The 17,964-nt window shown below is 48.1% G+C and overlaps 2 protein-coding genes across 8 annotated transcripts in view; both read left to right on the top strand.

Annotated features, from left to right (window-relative positions):
- Positions 1–16,295, top strand: part of GCC2 (GRIP and coiled-coil domain containing 2) — a 62,965-nt gene extending 46,670 nt beyond the window's left edge. The window contains exons 24-26 of one of the 3 annotated variants that reach the window (XR_014253919.1): positions 10,057–10,175; positions 11,880–12,188; positions 12,303–16,295. The gene's annotated coding sequence lies outside the window, so the exon portion shown is untranslated. Of the gene's footprint in view, positions 1–10,032; positions 10,176–11,879 lie in introns of all 3 variants that reach the window. The other 2 variants (XR_014253920.1, XR_014253921.1) reach the window with 2 other exon arrangements.
- Positions 3,895–17,964, top strand: part of LIMS1 (LIM zinc finger domain containing 1) — a 104,541-nt gene continuing 90,471 nt past the window's right edge. For 2 of the 5 annotated variants that reach the window (XM_082426509.1, XM_082426519.1), the window contains exon 1: positions 3,979–4,087. In XM_082426509.1, coding sequence (XP_082282635.1) covers positions 4,056–4,087 — 32 coding nt within the window. In that variant the 5' untranslated portion in view covers positions 3,979–4,055. The other 3 variants (XM_082426520.1, XM_082426521.1, XM_082426511.1) reach the window with 3 other exon arrangements.

The raw sequence follows: 17,964 nt of genomic DNA, 5'->3' as shown, positions 1-17,964 counted from the left end.
GCAACATCAGATCACAGGTATTACAATATGCTGTCTCTTGATAAGTTACATGTTTATGTAATGTTTGAATTCCTGAGTAGTAAACATTGTTGACAATTGTTACGCTTCTATGTAACTGGCATTGTTCTCAGTGCTTCTATTGTGTCTTTTTTTTCCCCTACTGATTCCCCAGTGCCTAGAACAGTGCCTGGCACCAATATTTGTTGAAAGGTGAATCTTATTTAATCCTCTAACAAACTTTTGAAGTAGGCCCTGTTATTATTTCCATTTTGAGGAGGAGGAGTCTGAAGCAGGGAGAAGGTAAACCACTCAGCAGGTGGCTGGGAGGATTTGAACCCGGATGTGCCTGAGCCCACACCCTTCCCTCTCCACCAGGACACATCACATATGAGCAGAGCTTTTCTGGTATGGAGCCAGAAAAGAGATGAGTATATATCACCTGAGGATGCAGGAAAAAGCTGTCTAACTAACCCACCATTTCTGGACAGATAAACACTGTTTTCCCTGTCCTCCTATTATATACTTGTCTATTGGAGATTCATGGAGGATGAAAAGAAAAGCCACATTAAATAAGTGTTTATTGTGAATACAACCTCTAAACTATTTCCAATCATATGCCTTTTGTGTGTAAACGTGTATCCACATGCGTATAACACATAAACTTACAAATACCAAATTTCATTTTTAAAAGCTGAGTAATGAGAGTCAAAACAAAAATGAATGAAGCAGTCTTGGAGACATCGTGCTTTCATCCCGAGAGACTCCAGGGAAAGATGGAATAAGAAATACATTTTAACATTTAAGACCAAGAGACAATATTTTTTTCCGTCTTTGTGACGGGCATTGGTCAACCACGGAAGCAGCTCTCCCAGATAACCATCCACAGACAGGATAACTATGATGAAATGCACTACTGCTTTAAAACCACCAATTAGAGACCCAGAGGTAGCCAGTTTTTAGCCAAGTGTCCTGAAGTGACAGCAAGATTAATAGATCACAAACTACAGCATGTTGGAAGCAAGCTACCATGAAAAGAAACCTGCTTTATAAAATATAACCACAACAACAATTAAGCAAAGCAATTGATATGAAAATTAATCTCTTACTTTTGGGAACATTTGGAATATATATGCAAAACAACCCCAACTCTTTATTCGAAAAGAAGTGGGAGATGAAATTTGTTGGGAGATGAGATATCAAGACAAGTCTCTAAATATTTTTATTTTTTTCTTTAAAAATTAATACATATTCTTTTCTGGAAAACAAAGAAATGTAGGAAAACATCACATAGACTGTTCTCCAAACAAATCAGAACTACTGTTGATATTTAAGCGTTTTTAACCAGTTGTAAATCACACACTGTATATAAAATTTTTAACTTATCCCATACAATTAACCACACTGCATATTTTCTCAAATTACTACTGTCTTATAACTTGAATTTTTAATGAATTTATAATACTCCATTAAGGAAATATATTTTGTGTGCATGTTCTCCCCTCTTTCTAATCCCTAGACCCTCTACAGATTCAACTTCTGTTACTAGTTTCTTGCATATCTAATATTTCCAGATATTTCTGAATATACAAGTGGTGAGTGTGTGTGTGTGTGTGTGTGTGTGTGTGTGTGTGCCTGTGGGTCGTGTCTCCCTTTTCTCTTCCCTCAAACGGCAGCATACTAAACAAACTTTTCTCCCTTTCATTATTTCCTTACTTAAAATATATTGCAGAGGTCATTCTTTATTACTACAAATCATCTGCCTTATTTTTTTTAAACTGTGGTAAAATATACATAACATAAAATTGACCTTAAACATTTTTAAGTGTGCAGTTCAGTAGCGTCAAGTATATTCGCATTGTTGTACAACCAACCTCCAGAGCTTTTTCATCTTTTTAAAAAAAATTTATTTATTTGTTTTTGGCCACGCTGGGTCTTCGTTGCTGCGCGCGGGCTTTCTCTAGTTGCGGCAAGCGAGGGCTACTGTTGGTTGCGATGTGCAGGCTTCTCATTGAAGTGGCTTCTCTTTGTTGCGGAGCACGGGCTCTAGGGGCGCGGGCTTCAGTAGTTGCAGCGTGTGGGCTCAGTAGTTGTGGCTCATGGGCTTAGTTGCTCCACGGGAGGCGGGATCTTCCAGGACCAGGGCTCGAACCCGTGTTCCCTGCATTGGCAGGTGGATCCTTAACCACTGTGCCACCAGGGAAGTCCCAGAGCTTTTTCATCTTGCAAAACTGAAAGTGTACCTGTTAATCAAAACTCCTTACTTCCACCTCCCCCAGCCTCTGGCCCCCACCATCTACTTTCTGTCTCTATGAGTGTGACTCCTCTGGGGACCTCATATAAGTGGAATCACACAGTATTTGTACTTTTTTGTCTGACTTATTTCACTCAGCACAATGTCCTCAAGTTTCATCCGTGTTGTAGAATTTCCTTCCTTTTCTTTAATTTACTTTAATTTATTTATTTATTTATTTATTTATTTATGGATTTGTTGTGTCTTCGTTTCTGTGCGAGGGCTTTCTCTAGTTGCAGCAAGTGGGGGCCACTCTTCATCACGGTGCGCGGGCCTCTCATTATCGCGGCCTCTCTTGTTGCAGAGCACAGGCTCCAGACGCGCAGGCTCAGTAGTTGTGGCTCACGGGCCTAGCTGCTCCGCGGCATGTGGGATCTTCCCAGACCAGGGCTCGAACCTGTGTCCCCTGCATTGGCAGGCAGATTCTCAACCACTGCGCCACCAGGGAAGCCCCCCTTCCTTTTTAAGGCTGAATAATATTCATTGTATGGATGGACCACATTTTGTTTACCCATTTCTCCATCCATGGACCTGTTTCCACCTTTGGCATTTGTGAATAATGCTGGTGTACAAGTATCTCCTCTAGCCCCTGCTTTCAACTCTTTTGGATGAATACCCAGAAGTGGGATTGCTGGATCATATGGCAACTCCCTTTTTAGTTTTCTGAGGACCCTCCGTACTGTTCTCCACAGTGGCTGCACCAGTGTACATTCCGACCCGCAGTGCACCAGGGCCCCAGTTTCTCAACCAACACAACACCCTGCGCGTGTTTGCATTTCCCTGATGACCAGTGATGTTGAGCATCTTTTCATGTGCTTGTTGGCTATTCTTATTTTTTTAACATCTGTGTAGTATTATGTGTAGAAACCGTGATTTATTTAATTAATGTCCTGGTTAAACAAACTTCCTCAGTTACTCTTAAAAACAAACTGCATGGGCCCTCCCTGTACAAGCGTGTGGCCAGTTCTGTTCCGCTGCCGCACGCCGCCCACCCGCGCTGCAGTCCTCCGTAAGGAGCACCGCCACCCCTCGGGGCTCACCGGGTTCCCCGGAACGCTCCGCGAGAACCGTCCGTAAATGGGGTCTTCAGCGCTGCTGCAGCTCCGGCAGCGGCCCCACAGCGCGCACTGGGTCAGAGCGTAGCTGACTTCACATCAGCACCGACACCGCCCACCCACCCCGCCCGCGGGATTCAGGTGCGGGGACAGCGTAGCAGGACGGAGGGCAACCCGACCCCGCACCCCGACCGGGCCGGGCCCTCAAGCCCTGGGACAGAGTCCGCCTCCGCTAGGGCGGGGCCTCGGCGCGCGGGGCGGGGCGGCCTGAGGGCGAGGGCAGAGCCAAGGCGGGGCGGGGCCGACATAGGGGCGGGGCCGACATCGGGGCGCGGCCGACATGGGGCGGTCCAGGGGACGAGGCCTATCTGGAGGCGGGGTCGACCTCCGAGCGGACGGTTTCGGGGACCGGGGCTGGAGGCTGGGCAGTTCCGGGAGCGGGGCCGACGCGGGCGGGGCCTAGCTGGAGGCGGGGCCGACATCCGGGCGGGCGGTTCCGGGAGTGGGGGGTGGGGCCTTCTGGGCGGGGCAGAGCCTAGGTGGGCGTGGCCTCCGCCCCCCGCCCCCGCCCCCGTCCCTTCCTGCCAGTCCCCTCAGCGAGGCGGAGCGGCGGCAGCGGCGGCAGCGGCGGCAGCGGCGGCAGCGGCGGCAGCGGCGGCAGCGGCGGGAGCGGCGCGAGTACGCGGTGCGGGTTCGCGTGGCCGCCGGAGATGCTGGGCGTGGCGGCAGGAATGACCAACAGGTAAGGCTGCGGCGGCCGTGAACCCGCAGCCGGAGCCGGAGCCACGTTGGCGGCGCTGCCGGCCCCTCCCCGTGCGCTGGCGGACGGGCCTGCAGAGCCGGCGGCCCGAGTGGACCGCGTCCCGGCCCGGCGCTCCGCCCGCCCGGCGCTCGCAGCCCGGCTCGTGTTGCGAGAGGCGTCCGTGAGGGCCGGGACGTCTCAGGGCTCGAGATTTACCGAATTAGAAACGAAACTGAGACTTTAAAGGACATTGACTCATTCATTAAACGTAAAATAAGTCTGTGATCTCAACATACATAATGCATGCTTTATGAAAATAGCATTTTCCTAAACAAAAAATTAGTGCGACGAGAGCCCTGCTCTTACATTTTGCATATCTCCTAAATGTCTGCATTTTCCTGCCTGCTCGTTCAGTCCATTGCGGTCCGTTTTGGTTGAAGTCTGAAGAAAATCTGCTCCTAACCAGACGTGTGGTTGGAAAAGGGAGCAGTAGTACTTTAATAGCTTTTCACGTAGTTGCGGTATTTTTCGTTATTACTCCAAAACTAGACAAGCTTAATGTTTCTTAAAGATTAGTTTGATGTGGAGTCTGAAGCCTTACCAAGGAGGTTTTCACTCTCCATGACATTGAAATTCACCGTCTGCCCTGCAGTTGGAAGGGGCTTGTGCCCCGTTGTAACATCACCCTCATTTGGAAAATGTTGATTCACTGAGTTAGGCAGCTCTTCCAAATGTTGACACATCTCTTTATACAGTATCACTAAATAACATTTCTTAATATCACCGCTGATCTCCTCAGAAACTCTCTAAGTTTGAGAAGCTGTCAAGCTCCAGGTGGTGGATACAAGTTTTCAAACACTCTAATTTTCAGTTGAAAGCTTGATTTTTATTATTGATAGGAAACTCTTGTCAATTGTTTTCTTCAAAGTAACAGACTCACTTTGTTTAGTTTCAAGAAATGTCTGCCAAGTGCAAGTCTAAAAACCATAGTTTGTTATTCTTTCTGGTAAAAATGGTAGACCATGAAAAAAAGCATCTAATTCAGCCGGCACTGGATCACACTCGTGCTTTCCCTGCAGACAATCCTCTTACTGTGGTATGCAGCCCAAGTGCTTTGTTCATCACAAGAAACAGAATACAAGGTCAGAGTTCGAGATTTAATAACAATAATTTGTATTGCTTCATCAAGGACACTTTTTTGTTTTTAAAAAAATTTATTGAAAATTCAATCAATACAAAATTTAAAATATATGTAAGATATAAAGAATGACAATACAGTGGATACAGTATGAATTAAGAGTATAACCATTTCCTTTTAAGAGCCTTGATCATCTCCTGATCCCATCCCATTCCCATCCTGAACTTTCCCTTCGCAATCCCTTACTTTTTTGTGTGGTATTAAGCACATTCATAATGTTGTGTGGCCATCGCTGGCATCTGTCCATCTCCAGAGCTCTTTTTTCTTGCAAAACTGAAACTCTTGTCCATTAAACAACTTCCCATTCCCCTCTCCCTCCAGCCCCTGGACACCCCTGTTGTATTTTGTGTCTCTGATTTAGACTATTCCAGGTTCCTCATATAAGTAGAATCATCCAGTATTTGTCTTTTTGTGACTGGCTTATTTCACTCAATATAGTGTCCTCAGGGTTCATCCATGGTGTAGCCTGTGTCAGAATTTCCTTTCTTTTTAAGGCTGAATAATATTCCATTGTTTGTTTATACCATTCATTTGTTTATTCGTTCATCCTTCAATGGACATTTGGGTTGTTTCCACCTTTTGGCTATTGTGAATAACGCTGCTATGTGGGTGTACGTTTTTTAATAGAAACTTTTATTGAGAGAACTGTAGATTCACATGCAGTTGTAAGAAACAGTATAGAGAGATTCAGTGTATCCTTTACGCAGTTTCCCCCATTGATAACATTTTGCAGAATTGTAGTGCACAGTCTCAGCCACAATACTGATGGTCATACAATCCATTAATCTTATTCAGATTTCCCCAGTTTCACCTGTAGTCGTGTGTGTGGTGTGTAACTTTATCACGAGTGTGGGTGTGTGTACCCACCGTGGTCCAGCTAGAGGACAGCTAGTGCCCTCGCCCCGAGGGTCCCTCCTGTTCCATTTTCCTCTGTGTTCTCCCCCGCCTGCTCATTAAACCACGCATCCATTCAGCATCTCTAAAATTTTGTTATTTCAGAAATACTGTATGAGTGGAGTCATACCCTTCTTAACCTTTGGGGATTGCCTTTTAAACAAGTCAGCTTAATTCCCTGGAGACCCGTCCAGGCTGCTGTGTGTATTGTAGTTTCTCCCTTTACGACTGAGTAGTCCTCCTCAGGGTGGGTGTATATAGGACAGCTTAACTGTCAAATGAGGGACAAATGAAGGACATTTGGGCTGTTTCCGGTTTTGGCTATTAATAATAAGGACATATGGACGTTTGTGGACAGGTTTTTGGTGTCACCATAAGCGTCCCTTTCTCTGGAATAATTGTCCAGGAGAGCAGTGGCCGGGTGCGTGGTGATTCCATGTTTAGCTTTCTCAGGAGCATAGACTTTCCCAGAGTGGCTGGGACAACACCGCTTTCAACAGGGACACTGAGAAGGGAAAGGGGCGTTCTTTCCCTGCAGGTGCCTGGGGGTGAGGCGCTGGGTCCCATCACCGCTGCTGCCCCTGCCTTGATTGGTGCTGGGGGCTGGCGTTGGGCCCACGGCTGCCTTTGCACCATCAGTGAAAGGGCCAGCACCACGCGGAGGGCTCGGCATCTTCCGGGAGCTTCTTAGCATTATTATGAAAACAGTTTTCATCCCCAGGTTTCTTGAAAAGGTCTGGGGACCCTCCAGGGTTTCGAGACCACCCTTTGAGAACCACTGTTAACATAATCTGAAATCATGAGGGAAATGCAGATATTTGGAATATTTAAAAAGGAATATCTACAAAGAGTTTTCTTAGAAATGTGTGTCAAATGCTTGTTGTAGTAAGTGCTTTCTAGTTGGAGGGAGTTTTAGTGGGACTTGATGAACCACTAGGGGAAAAGCAACTTTTGCCCTGAAGGATTTTTCCGGGCACGATGCCAGCGTGTTATGAAGAGGGATGGTGTCCTGGCAGTGAGGGTCTTCGTAGGTCTTCAGTGCTCTGTGCCTGTTTGTGCGCTGAGGAAATTGAGCTCTTAGTTTAAGGAAACTAATGAAAACTTGGTAGTAGGAAAGATGCCTCAGTTCTGGTTGCCGTGTGCCCTGCGGACCTAGGACTGTCAGGACCGCTGTCTTGACGATTCATCGTCCCCCCTTTCCTTTGGGGTGACCCTGAACCACTCCTGGACGCTTTTTCTCCTGCTGGATGTGGGTGCAGTGAGTGGCCTTCCCTTTCCTCCCCGAGGGGACCTTCCTGCCCTCCTCAGGGTCCGGGGGCCTGCAGTGGGGAAGGCAGATCCAGGCCGGTGATGGAAGCACAGAGCTTTACCCCAGGAGCCTCTGTTTTCAGTAATCTTGTGTCTGTTCCTCAGAAGATCAAGTAAATAAACCTCAGCGTAGGTCACGTTCTCAACTAGGGCTGCACTTAAATAGAAGGAAAAGCATCTCAAACTGCTGGTTGATTTTACATTTCTCGTTAATTGTGCTTTAAGCTGTGGTTTCCTGCCTACAGAAATGTCGTCTACATTACACGCTGGCCCGTGGCCAGGTTGTCTTCCAAAAACTTTAATTTTAAGATACTTGAGAAGCGAGAGCTGGGGTGCCCATTGCCACGTTCCGTGGACCTTCCAGCAGCTGTGGTTTTACCCCTTGTGCGACGGCCACTCATCTCTCGTTTCATCTCATCAGACGTTTGCACTCAGGAGCTCACAGGAGAGGGGGTCACGTTCCTGCATTCTTTTCATGTCGAAGCATACTTTTTGCCTTGATGCGTCCACAGGGACATTCTGTGTGCGGGTTGGGAGCTGCAGACACAGCCGGCCGTGGCCAGTGCATCCTGTGGGAGGGGAGGGGAGCGGAGGGTGGAGGGTGAGCTTGGGCTGGGACACGTAGGAGCGACGTAGCTCACCTGAGGTCACGTAGGGCCCCATGCAGCAGTAAGAAAGAATTTAGAAAGATCCAGTGTATCCTTTACCCCGTTTCCCCATTCGTAACATTTTGCAAAATTGTGATGCGCGATCCAAGCCACAGTATCGACGGTCACGCAGTCCCTCGATCTCATTCGGATTTCCCCAGTTTTACCTGCGGTCCTGACCCTGGGACATCCCCATAGGCTGCAGACGCCCAGGTGAGACCTTGTCTGATGTATCTGAGCCCCATGAACATGGTAATTCTGGAAACGTCTGGATGAAGTATTAGATGTTGCCCCAGAGCTAGTGTATCACAAAGGTCCCGGATGTCAACCTCTTTGAAGTGGATTCCTTTTGTGAAGCGCGTCCTTGGGGACTTGGGGTTCTGAGGCCCTCGTGCTGGTGATGGTGGTTCTTCGTCCCCCGGGGGCCTGGGTCTCCTCTTCACCCCGTGCGCTGTCCCCACAGGGCCAGCCCGAGAGTCCTTCCTGTTGGCGGGCTCCTCTGCTGGTGCATCTGTTAGGGGACAGGTCTGACCATCCGCTTAGACAGACCGTGAGGTATTTCTCACGGGGAGAGTGGTGGTCCTCGTGTCGTGTTTCGTGTGTCTGTTTTGACTCCTGAGGCCGCGCGTGTCGCCGTGCAGCACAGGGCCCGCCTGGGGGGGCGTGTGGGCACAGCTGGTGGTGGCACTGGGCCGTTGGTGGGTCCTTCTCCTTCTCCACGTGGTGGATGCGGCATGTGGTTCTCAGGTGCCAGGTGGGTGTGGCCGCGGAGATTCCCAGGCGGATGAGACGTGGTCCCAGCTCATGAGAATCTTTCAGTTTGTTGTCATTCATGTCGGTTCCAGAGTCTCCTGAAGCATCACGTCAGTCATGTCCCCCCTCTTTCCAGAATGTTGAGAAGACTCCCGATTGCCTGTCAAATAAGGGCCAAACTCCCGTGCCTGGAGTTCAGGCTGTTTGTCACCTTCCAGCGGGTCACAGGCCCCTTGGTTCTGAAAACATCCGGTGCTCTCCCATTGCAGGGCCTCTGTCAATGTGGCTCTCTTGGGCTGGAAAACCTTCCTCTCCTGTGTCTTGTCTGCAGTCGGGGCAGGATTGCCTCTGGCCCCTGGATACTGAGTTCCTGCAACGTAGACTGAGGTTGTGTGCTGGGGACTCAGGGCTCAGAGCTTGTGTCTTTCCTCCCAAAGCACTTTGGCTTCTTTTCGGGTAGTTATCAACTTCTGTTTTATATTATAGTTACGCATATAGATATCTAATCTTCTCTGCCAAATTGTAGGCTCTGGAAGTAAAGGAACGTCTTCATCATGTTTGTTAGATGTCCAAGGAAAAACAAACGGGATTTAAATGAGCTTTATTTCTCCTTTTATTCCTTCATTCATTAGTGAATTGAAGAGTCCAGAGCCAGCTCTTCTGAGTGCCTGTGACAGTGCTTGAATAAACTCTCAGAACTTGGCGTAAGACGAGATGGCCTTCACATGTGGTTTAACTTAACTCTGCAGGCAGAGACCCAGCATCCACGGACCACTGGGAAGAAGTTCAAATGATGTCATCCCTGTTTAGATTATTTCATTTCATGGCTAGGCCGCTCTTCTGGAAACTTTCTTAGTAGTAACCATCTTTTATTAATGACCTGCAATGACACAAGTACTTTAAAGGAGTTAAACATCTGTTTCACAAATCTGACATGGCTGCACTTTGAGGCAGGATTTTTATGCCCATTTTACAGATGAGGAAACAGCACAGGCGGTTGCGAAGTCCCCGCGTCACAGGGTCAGGGTGAGCTGAGCCGAGGTCGATGCTGAGCTGTGTCCCCTCCCCGTGCCCCCTCCCCAGGTCTCTTCCCCGTGTCCCCTCCCGTTCAGGCGAGGCTGTGGCTCCCACTTCTCGCTTTCAAGGCGTCCTCTTCGTGTGGTTAATAGTTGCTCCCCGAGCACGGCAGCCGCGAGGGAGCTACATCATCTCACTGCCAGATGGTCCTTCTTTCTGAGCTTGGAGGGTCCCGGATCTCACTCTGGAGGCCCAGCAGAGAACGTATCAGGTGAGATCATGTTCTTCACTTAAATTTGGTGTCTTTGTGTGTATTTGTTTTCATTTTGAGCTCCTGGCTGTGCCGCGCACGTAGTGGTGACCTTGACAAATCTGGGGACCGATGTTCCAGTTCAGTGCAGGTCTGTCCTGTGCGTCGGCCGGGGTGTGTGTAGTTACGATGCAGTGTGGAGCTCGTTGTCTGTCTTGTATGGGGGTTATTTGTGTCCAGGTACCAGAGGAGAAGTTAAAAAAGTCTTTGCGAAATTAAAGGAGGAACTGATCATTTGTCACCAGTTATTATAGCTTTGCTGTCATTTATGTAAGACATGGGCCCCAGGCAGTGTCTCTTGAGCCCCTCAGGAGGTAGGGACGTGCCAGCCTTCAACCGGGAGCCCGGTTTACTTGGCATGTCTTGGGGGAGAGTCAGGAACCGGGGAGAGCTGCTCCCGAAACGTGGGCTGCAGACCTCCCTGCACGGGGGTCGTGCCAGTGCAGATTGGCCAGCCTCATCCCCTGCTTCTGGGGAAGAATGTCATGAAGTCTGTACTTTTAAACTTTTTTTATTTTTAATTTAAAAAAATTTTTAAATTTTTTGACTGTGCTGTGCAGCATGTGGGATCTTAGTTCCCGGACCAGGGATCGAACCAGTGCCCCCTGCAGTGGCAGTGAGGAGTCTTAACCACTGGACCGCCAGGGAAGCCCCTAAACTTTTTTTAATGGAGAGTTCAGACATAAACACAAGTAGAATAATGTGTCCCCATGTCCTACCTTAGCTTCAGTCCTCACAGCCTGGCGTGACCTCACCTGTGACTGAGGCCCAGTCCTGTCCCTCTGCTCTGCCCTGTGTCGTATCCTAGAGATTTTGTTTATTTTATTTTATTTTTTGACCTCGCAGCATGTGGGATCCTAGTTCCCCTACCGGGGATCAAACCCGCGCCCCCAGCAGTGGAAGCAAGGATGCTTAACCACTGGACCGCCAGGGAAGTCCCTAGAGATTTTAATAGGTATCCTAAGATGGTAAGGATTCTTCTAGAAAAGATTTTTAAACATAACTACAACATCATTATCCCACCTGAAAAAGATTAGTACTATTTCCTGTATATCATCAACTACCCAGTTAGTGTTCAATTTTCGTTTTATCTCAGACATTCATTTTATAGTTTTTTCTGAATTGGGATCTAAATAAGGTTCATACCTTTTGAGAGCTTGATAAGTCTTTCAGTTTCTTTTAACATATAGGTACCCCTTCCATCTTTTTTTTCCCCCTTCCTGTTCTTGTGATTCTTTTTGTTGAAGAAACGGGTTCCTTGTCTTGAAGAATTTCCTACAGTCTGGATTTGGCAGGTCACATCCTCTGGGCATAGTTTAACTTCTTTGTTCCCTATAAAGTGTATAAATTGATTGTTGGATCTAAAGAAGCAGTTCTCAAACTTCTTGGTCTCAGGACCACTTTCCACTCTTAAAAATTATTGAGGACCCTGAAGAGCTTCTTGATATTTGCTGTATTTGAAATTTAATCAGCCTTTTGTATGTTAACATAAATATTTTGTGATTATTTTCCAAAGAAACAAAATAGTGAAGAGTGGAGTGGCTTTAAAATACTTTAGACGTAGAGAGAAGAGTGGCTTTAAAAATACTTTTTGGGCAGATCTCGTCAATGTCTTAATGGAAGACAGCTGGCTTTCATTCTTTTGTAATACTTCATGTCACGTAGCTTCTGGAAGACTTCACAGTGACCCGTGAGAGGAGAGTGAGAGAGGCAGTTGCCGTCTTAGTGTTGGTGTGAACGTGGCCTCGACCTGCACGTCTCCTTGGAAGCTGCGGCCCAGAAGCCTGAGTGGGCTCCCACACCCGTGACTGCGTGAGGGAAGGCGGTGGGTCCTCCCGTCAGGAGGCGAGGATGTCGGCAGCTGTGGATGATCAGGGCCCTCGATCAGACCTTTTCTCTAAAGGGCCACGTGGTAGATACTGTCACCTCGGCTCAGCTGTGCTGTTGTAGCGTGAAAGCCGCTGTAGACAGCATGTAAGTAAATGGGCACAGCTGCATTCCAATGACCTTTTAACTACAGACACTGAAATTTGAATTTCATAGAATTTTCACACATCGCCAAGTATTAACCTTTAGATTTTTTCCCAGCATTCAGACTGTTAAGAAGCTGGGGAGTATGGAGCAGATGGACATTTTCCTATTCCTCCCACTAAGCACAATAAACGCTGGACATTATGTATAAAACAAGCGTAAGACTCTGAAATGTGGGGAATTCCCTGGCGGTCCAGTGGTTAAGACTTGGTGCTTTCAGTGCCATGGGCCTGGGTTTGATCCCTGGTCGGGGAACTAAGATCCCACAGGCTGCATGACGCGGCCAAAAAAAAAAGTTCTGAAATGTGGAGAGAAGAAGGCAAGCTGGCAGGGACCACGGGGCCTGATGAACAATGGGGTGATGAGTTGTCTGGTTTTTCTTTTTACCTTCTTATCCCCGTCTTATCCCAGACTCTGGCCGTCTAGAAATGCCAGCAGGTACAGACCAAAAACATGTCACAACGAAGACTGTTCTCTGTGGGACCAGGAAAGACAGTCTAACGAGAAGAAAAATGTTTAGACGGTAAATGCTCGACTTCAACCAAACACCCAGAAAAAACTGTGGCCTCACCCGCACTCACGGCAGAGAAAATAGACTGGGGAACAGAGCAAAGCCTTGGGGACCTGTGGGACCTTGGAATTCTGAAAGCAGAGGAGGAAGAGCGTGGGGTGGAGAAGGCCCAGAGGAAATAATGGCTAAAGATTTCCCCAAATTGGCAAGAAATGTAAACCTACAGATTCAAGAGGCTGCACACACCACAAATAGGATAAACCCAAGAAAATTCAGGCCAAGACATATCATAATTAAGCTTCTAAAAACTAAAGACATTAAAAAAAAAAAAAAAAAACCTTGAAAGGGACTTCCCTGGTGGTCCAGTGGCTAAGAGTCTGTGCTCCCAATGCAGGGGGCCTGAGTTCCATCCCTGGTCAGGGAACTAGATCCCACATGCCGCAACTAAGAGTTCGCATGCCACAGCTAAAGATCTCGCGTGCCGCAACTAAGACCCAGTGTAGCCAAATAAATAAAGAGATAGATATTAAAGCAACAACAACAAAAACCAGCCTTGAAAGCAGCCAGAGGAAAATGACACCATTCGTTTATGGGAAGGAATTGGAAAGACAACAGGTTTTCATCAGAGACTATGGAGGTTAGAGGGACGCGGCACAGTGTTTTTGGTGTCGGACCCTCACATCTCCAGAAGGGGGGACTGAAAGGTCTTTATAAGGACCCTACAGATCTCAGCTTCCTCTAAGCTTCTGTTAGAAACACAGGCTGGCTTCTCCAGATGCAGACCGTCTGGCTGAGAACTGCAGTTGTTTGGATTTGAAATTTTGCATGGAAAGGGTGGGAAGGTATGAAGCACCTCAGTGCCTCTGGAGCAGAGCTCAGGACTGGTCTTGGAGCCTGTGTCTGAGCTTGTCCGGGCTGTGTGTGTGCTAGCCTCGCATCACAGGGGAATGTTGACCATTGGTGATGACTTGGGCCTTAGTAACGACTGTCCTGAACCTCGTCTGTGTGTGCAGAGCTTTGGGGTTTATGAAGCCTTTTGTCTCGTCCCCAGTCCCTACCTTTCCAGCCCCATTTGTGATTCATCCGCCCCTTCCTTCCCCCAGCTGCCCGGGAGAAATGTGTTCTGAGAGCTGTTTGAAACTAGGACACACCTTTTTCTTTTGTGTCTTCAGGTTTTTACATATCCTGTTTCCCAACGTTTTGTGCCTTGTGAGGTGTTCCCAGCCCTCTGGGTTCGTTTCTGGAGTGATCTTTTCCATGCGGCCTTGGCAGTCCAGCCCTGTTGTTCCCCCTCCTCCCTCCCCAGCCCCCTGCCGGCCCCGTGCACCATGACCCCGATGGTATAAAACCTGCCACGTCGCTTGTGAGGGGTGACTCCCCAGAGCTCCACCCTACACCCCACTCCCTTCAGAGGTGGTTTTTCTCCGTTCAGCCTGTGTCCCAGGATCTAGCGACAACGCCTGGCGCCTCTTAGATGCTCAGTAAGTAGGTGAATGACGAATAAGAATAAATACGAACATCCTTGCTTTCGCATGAAGAATCAGAGATTTGGGAATTTGAAAGATGCGCTCAGGGTAGGAAGCTGACCCAGGAAGGAGCTGGAGCTTGAATTCTGGTGACTTGATTCCAGGGATGTTGGTTTTTCCAGCTGGAGCACCGGCCCACTGGCGCTCCTGTACCCCTGCCAGCTCCACGTTACCGGGATGAAAAGAGCTGTGTGATCAGATGTTACCATGGGAAAGAGCCTGTGCTCAGACCCCAGCTTTGCGCTCACCCGCTGGGGGTGGCCTGGCTCGCCTCTGCCTCGGGTGCGGAGCAAAGGGAATAGTGCTGGTCTCGTGTGCTGGTCACGGAGTTAGACCAGTTTCCACGTGTGAGACATCCAGAACGAACGGGGCCCCGCCCATCACGCACCCTCCCTGCTGGTTGTCAGGAAAGAGGGGGGAGTGGAGGTTTCCTGAACACGGGTGAACATGTGAGAACTCCGAGCTCACAGGCCTGGGGGCCGCGTTTTGCGGACTTCCCACCTAGATGGTTAACTCCTTAGGGTTCGGCTGATGTTGTGATGCTGCAGTTGAAGGCATTTCCCGTCTTAGCTGCCGCACTTCTGAGAAGAGAAGCTTCCTCTTCCTCCGGGACTACTTGGTAACCCGGCGGAACCAGGTGTCGGATGATGCGCGCTGTCAGGCGACTCGGTCCAGGCCCCTCTCCGTGTCTGCTGCTGCCCCACGCTCAGCCCCTGAGCCTCGTGCTGGACGGGAGCCCTGCACTCGGACAAGCACGTGGTTGTGGTGCCTGTGATCTTTGTGCTCCCGTGCCGCGAGGGCTCGGCTGGGGCCAAGACCCGTGCTCTGAGCCGTGCGCCCTCGGTGGGGAAGGGGCTCCTCCAGGAGCTCCTGAGCCCCCGAGCCTGCCCAGGAGGTTGACCCCGGCCAGGCGGTGGCCCTGCGGGCGGGGCTTCTGTGGGAATTGCCGGGCGTCCTGCCGTCTCCACCGGAGGACAGCGGGGGAGGGGCGGGATGCGGTGACGTCAGTCGAGGATGTCTCTCTCGAATCCTTGGAGCGTGATGGGGAGATCACCAGCCGCGGCCTCGAGTGCCTGGACGCCCTCAAGGGCAGTCGTGCTGTCAGTCCTGGGCTTACAGAGGCAGATGCAGAAACACAAAAACGACCCCTGCTAATCAGTAATGAGCACATAATTAAAGAAGAGACCTCTGGCGTCTGGCTTATGCCTTCCTTCCAGCTTGGATTTATTCTTCAGAGGTTTGAATATAGGTTAAAATTGAGCCTGACTCCTCAGGCTTGAGTTGAATGCCTCTTTCTGATATTCTAATGGGAAATTTTACAACAAAATAAATATTCGTTCACTACTTTCAAATTTTCTCATTCGGAGAGTGTGTGGTAAAATGGTGTCCAAAACATCACAGTTTAAGGTCATTGCCCACATTAGAATACCCCAATTCCCTTGGGTCCTAACGGATTGCCGTCAGAACTGTTCTTTCTGTGGAGCACAGTGTAGATTTTGTCACCGTGAGACATGTGTCAGGGATTAGAGCGTAGTCTTCATTAGAATCTTGAGGTGGAGTGATTCATCCACCAAACGAGCAGCCTTTGTTTTTGGAGTGTGGGTAGTGATGTTTCTGTAAAAGCCAGGGATCCTTTGTGAACATGGCTGAGACTAGTTTTCTGTTTTCAAAAATGAGTCTAAGGGACTTCCCTGGTGGCACAGTGGTTAGGACTCTGCCTGCCAATGCAGAGGACACAGGTTCGAGCCCTGGTCCGGGAAGATCATGCCGCGGAGCAACTAAGCCCATGTGCCACAGCTACTGAGTCTGCACTCTAGAGCCTGTGAGCCACAAGTACTGACCCCCGTGCCACAACTACTGAAGCCCGCGCGCCTAGAGCCCGTGCTCCACAACAAGAGAAGCCACTGCAATGAAAAGGCCGCACACCGCAACAAAGAGTAGCCCCCGCTCGCCGCAACCAGAGAAAGCCCGCGTGCAGCAACGAAGACCCAACGCAGCCAAAAATAAATAAATTTTTTTAAAAAATGAGTCTAAGATAGTAAGAGCTTCAGCTCCAACTAGAATCTGGAGAGTTCTGTTAGCACTTAGCCGGTTTCGGGTGATTGAATATATTTACATGATTGAGGATGATGATGAAAAAAATATGTTTAAAAAATTTTTAAAGATATATGTATAGGACACTAGGTTATCTGTTTTATAAGACAGACCAGAATTACAATGATGTAACTTTGAAGTGGGTGCCAGGCTAATGTCTGAGATAATTTAATGGTGGTTCTGGACTTAATGTCTTTTTTTTTTTTTTTTAAATGCTGGCTTACTCGCGTCAGGAAATGAGAGCACTTTTTGTCTCTTGGGCATTTGCCAGATTTGCACAAAGCAGGAGGCATCTGCAGATGTCTGTTTAAGGCAGTTTCTTCATGCTTTTAACAGAATGTGTTAGCATGGGTACTTATGCACAGTTGTATGCAGGCTACGTGATTTTTTGCTTCCCTGTGTTAGACCTGGGCTTTCCAGCCTTTGTCAGGTGCTTTCCCCTCTCTAGTGTTACTGGTGATGACAAAGGACATCAGTGAAGTTTAGCAAGCGGTGCTTAATTTTATTATATAGCTGTCTATTGAATTTGACAAAAGACAAAAAATTTCTAGCGATTCCTCAAAATTTCAGAGGTCTGTTTTTTCCCACAAAGGTCATTTGAGGACCGTGAGACCAGACCTAAAAGAAGCGTTTTCCCAGCTTGAGCCCTTTTGATTTTTAAAATAAAGAAACACCCACATCTCTTTCTGTTAATACGTTTGGTCATTTAGATGCTTTCTATGAAGGAAGTTGTGGTGATAGTTTCTGGAACGTGAAGGCTGCAGCAGACAGAGATTAAGTGGGTGATGGGAAAGCCAAGGATACAGGGCTTGGGAACTTTTTAGAAATGAAGCTTTGTTTTGCGCAGTCTGGGTTAATCATGCCTCCCAGGCGGAAGCATTGCTAGAGATTAGCTAAACAAATGGGATGAAAGTCAAAATTTGAGGTTGGATTTGTTAGATAAATTTTGATTAAAGGGCTTAACTTGTAAGAATGCAACATTGTCCCACAAAAAGCTGCTGATGCTTTTTGGGATACCTGTGTAACCAACGCCCAGGTGACAATGCAGAGGACACAGGAGGCACTCAGTAAGTGTCAAATGAATGAATAATGGTGTCGTATGTTTTATTTGGTATGTATGGGGTTTGACTTAGTGAGGTAGAGCTCTTTAAATGTTGCCGTATAATAACACGTGAGTAAATGCTAATAAAGATGCCTTCAGTCAGCATTAAAATAGATTTGAAGGCTTATTTCAACTCCATGTAATTTCAGTAATTCTGTGCAGTATTTCAGTATTTCTTCTCTCCCTCGGGATTAGTGCAGGAACAGTTCTCGGACATGGGAAGATGCGGTTCTGCACCAGTGAGGCTTCCAGGTGAATGGCTGAAATCTTCTGGGTCAAACATGAACATTTTTTCTTGTGAACTTCTTCAGTTTTCCATATTAATATATAGCTTCAATACCATTAATCAAAATTCCAGGTGGGAGTCTTCTGGTAAAATTGATAGAATTATCCTGACGTTTCTTTCTTTGGAGGAATACAGGGGCAAGAATAACAGAAAGCTGGTTACTGCAGGGAAGAATGTGGTGGGCGGGGGACATGAGCCGT

The sequence above is a fragment of the Balaenoptera physalus genome (assembly GCF_965194825.1).
Source record: "Balaenoptera physalus genome assembly, chromosome: 15".
NCBI classification, from domain to species: domain Eukaryota; kingdom Metazoa; phylum Chordata; class Mammalia; order Artiodactyla; family Balaenopteridae; genus Balaenoptera; species Balaenoptera physalus.
Note: the sequence above shows the minus strand (reverse complement) of the source record. Positions and strands in the feature narration are given on the sequence as shown.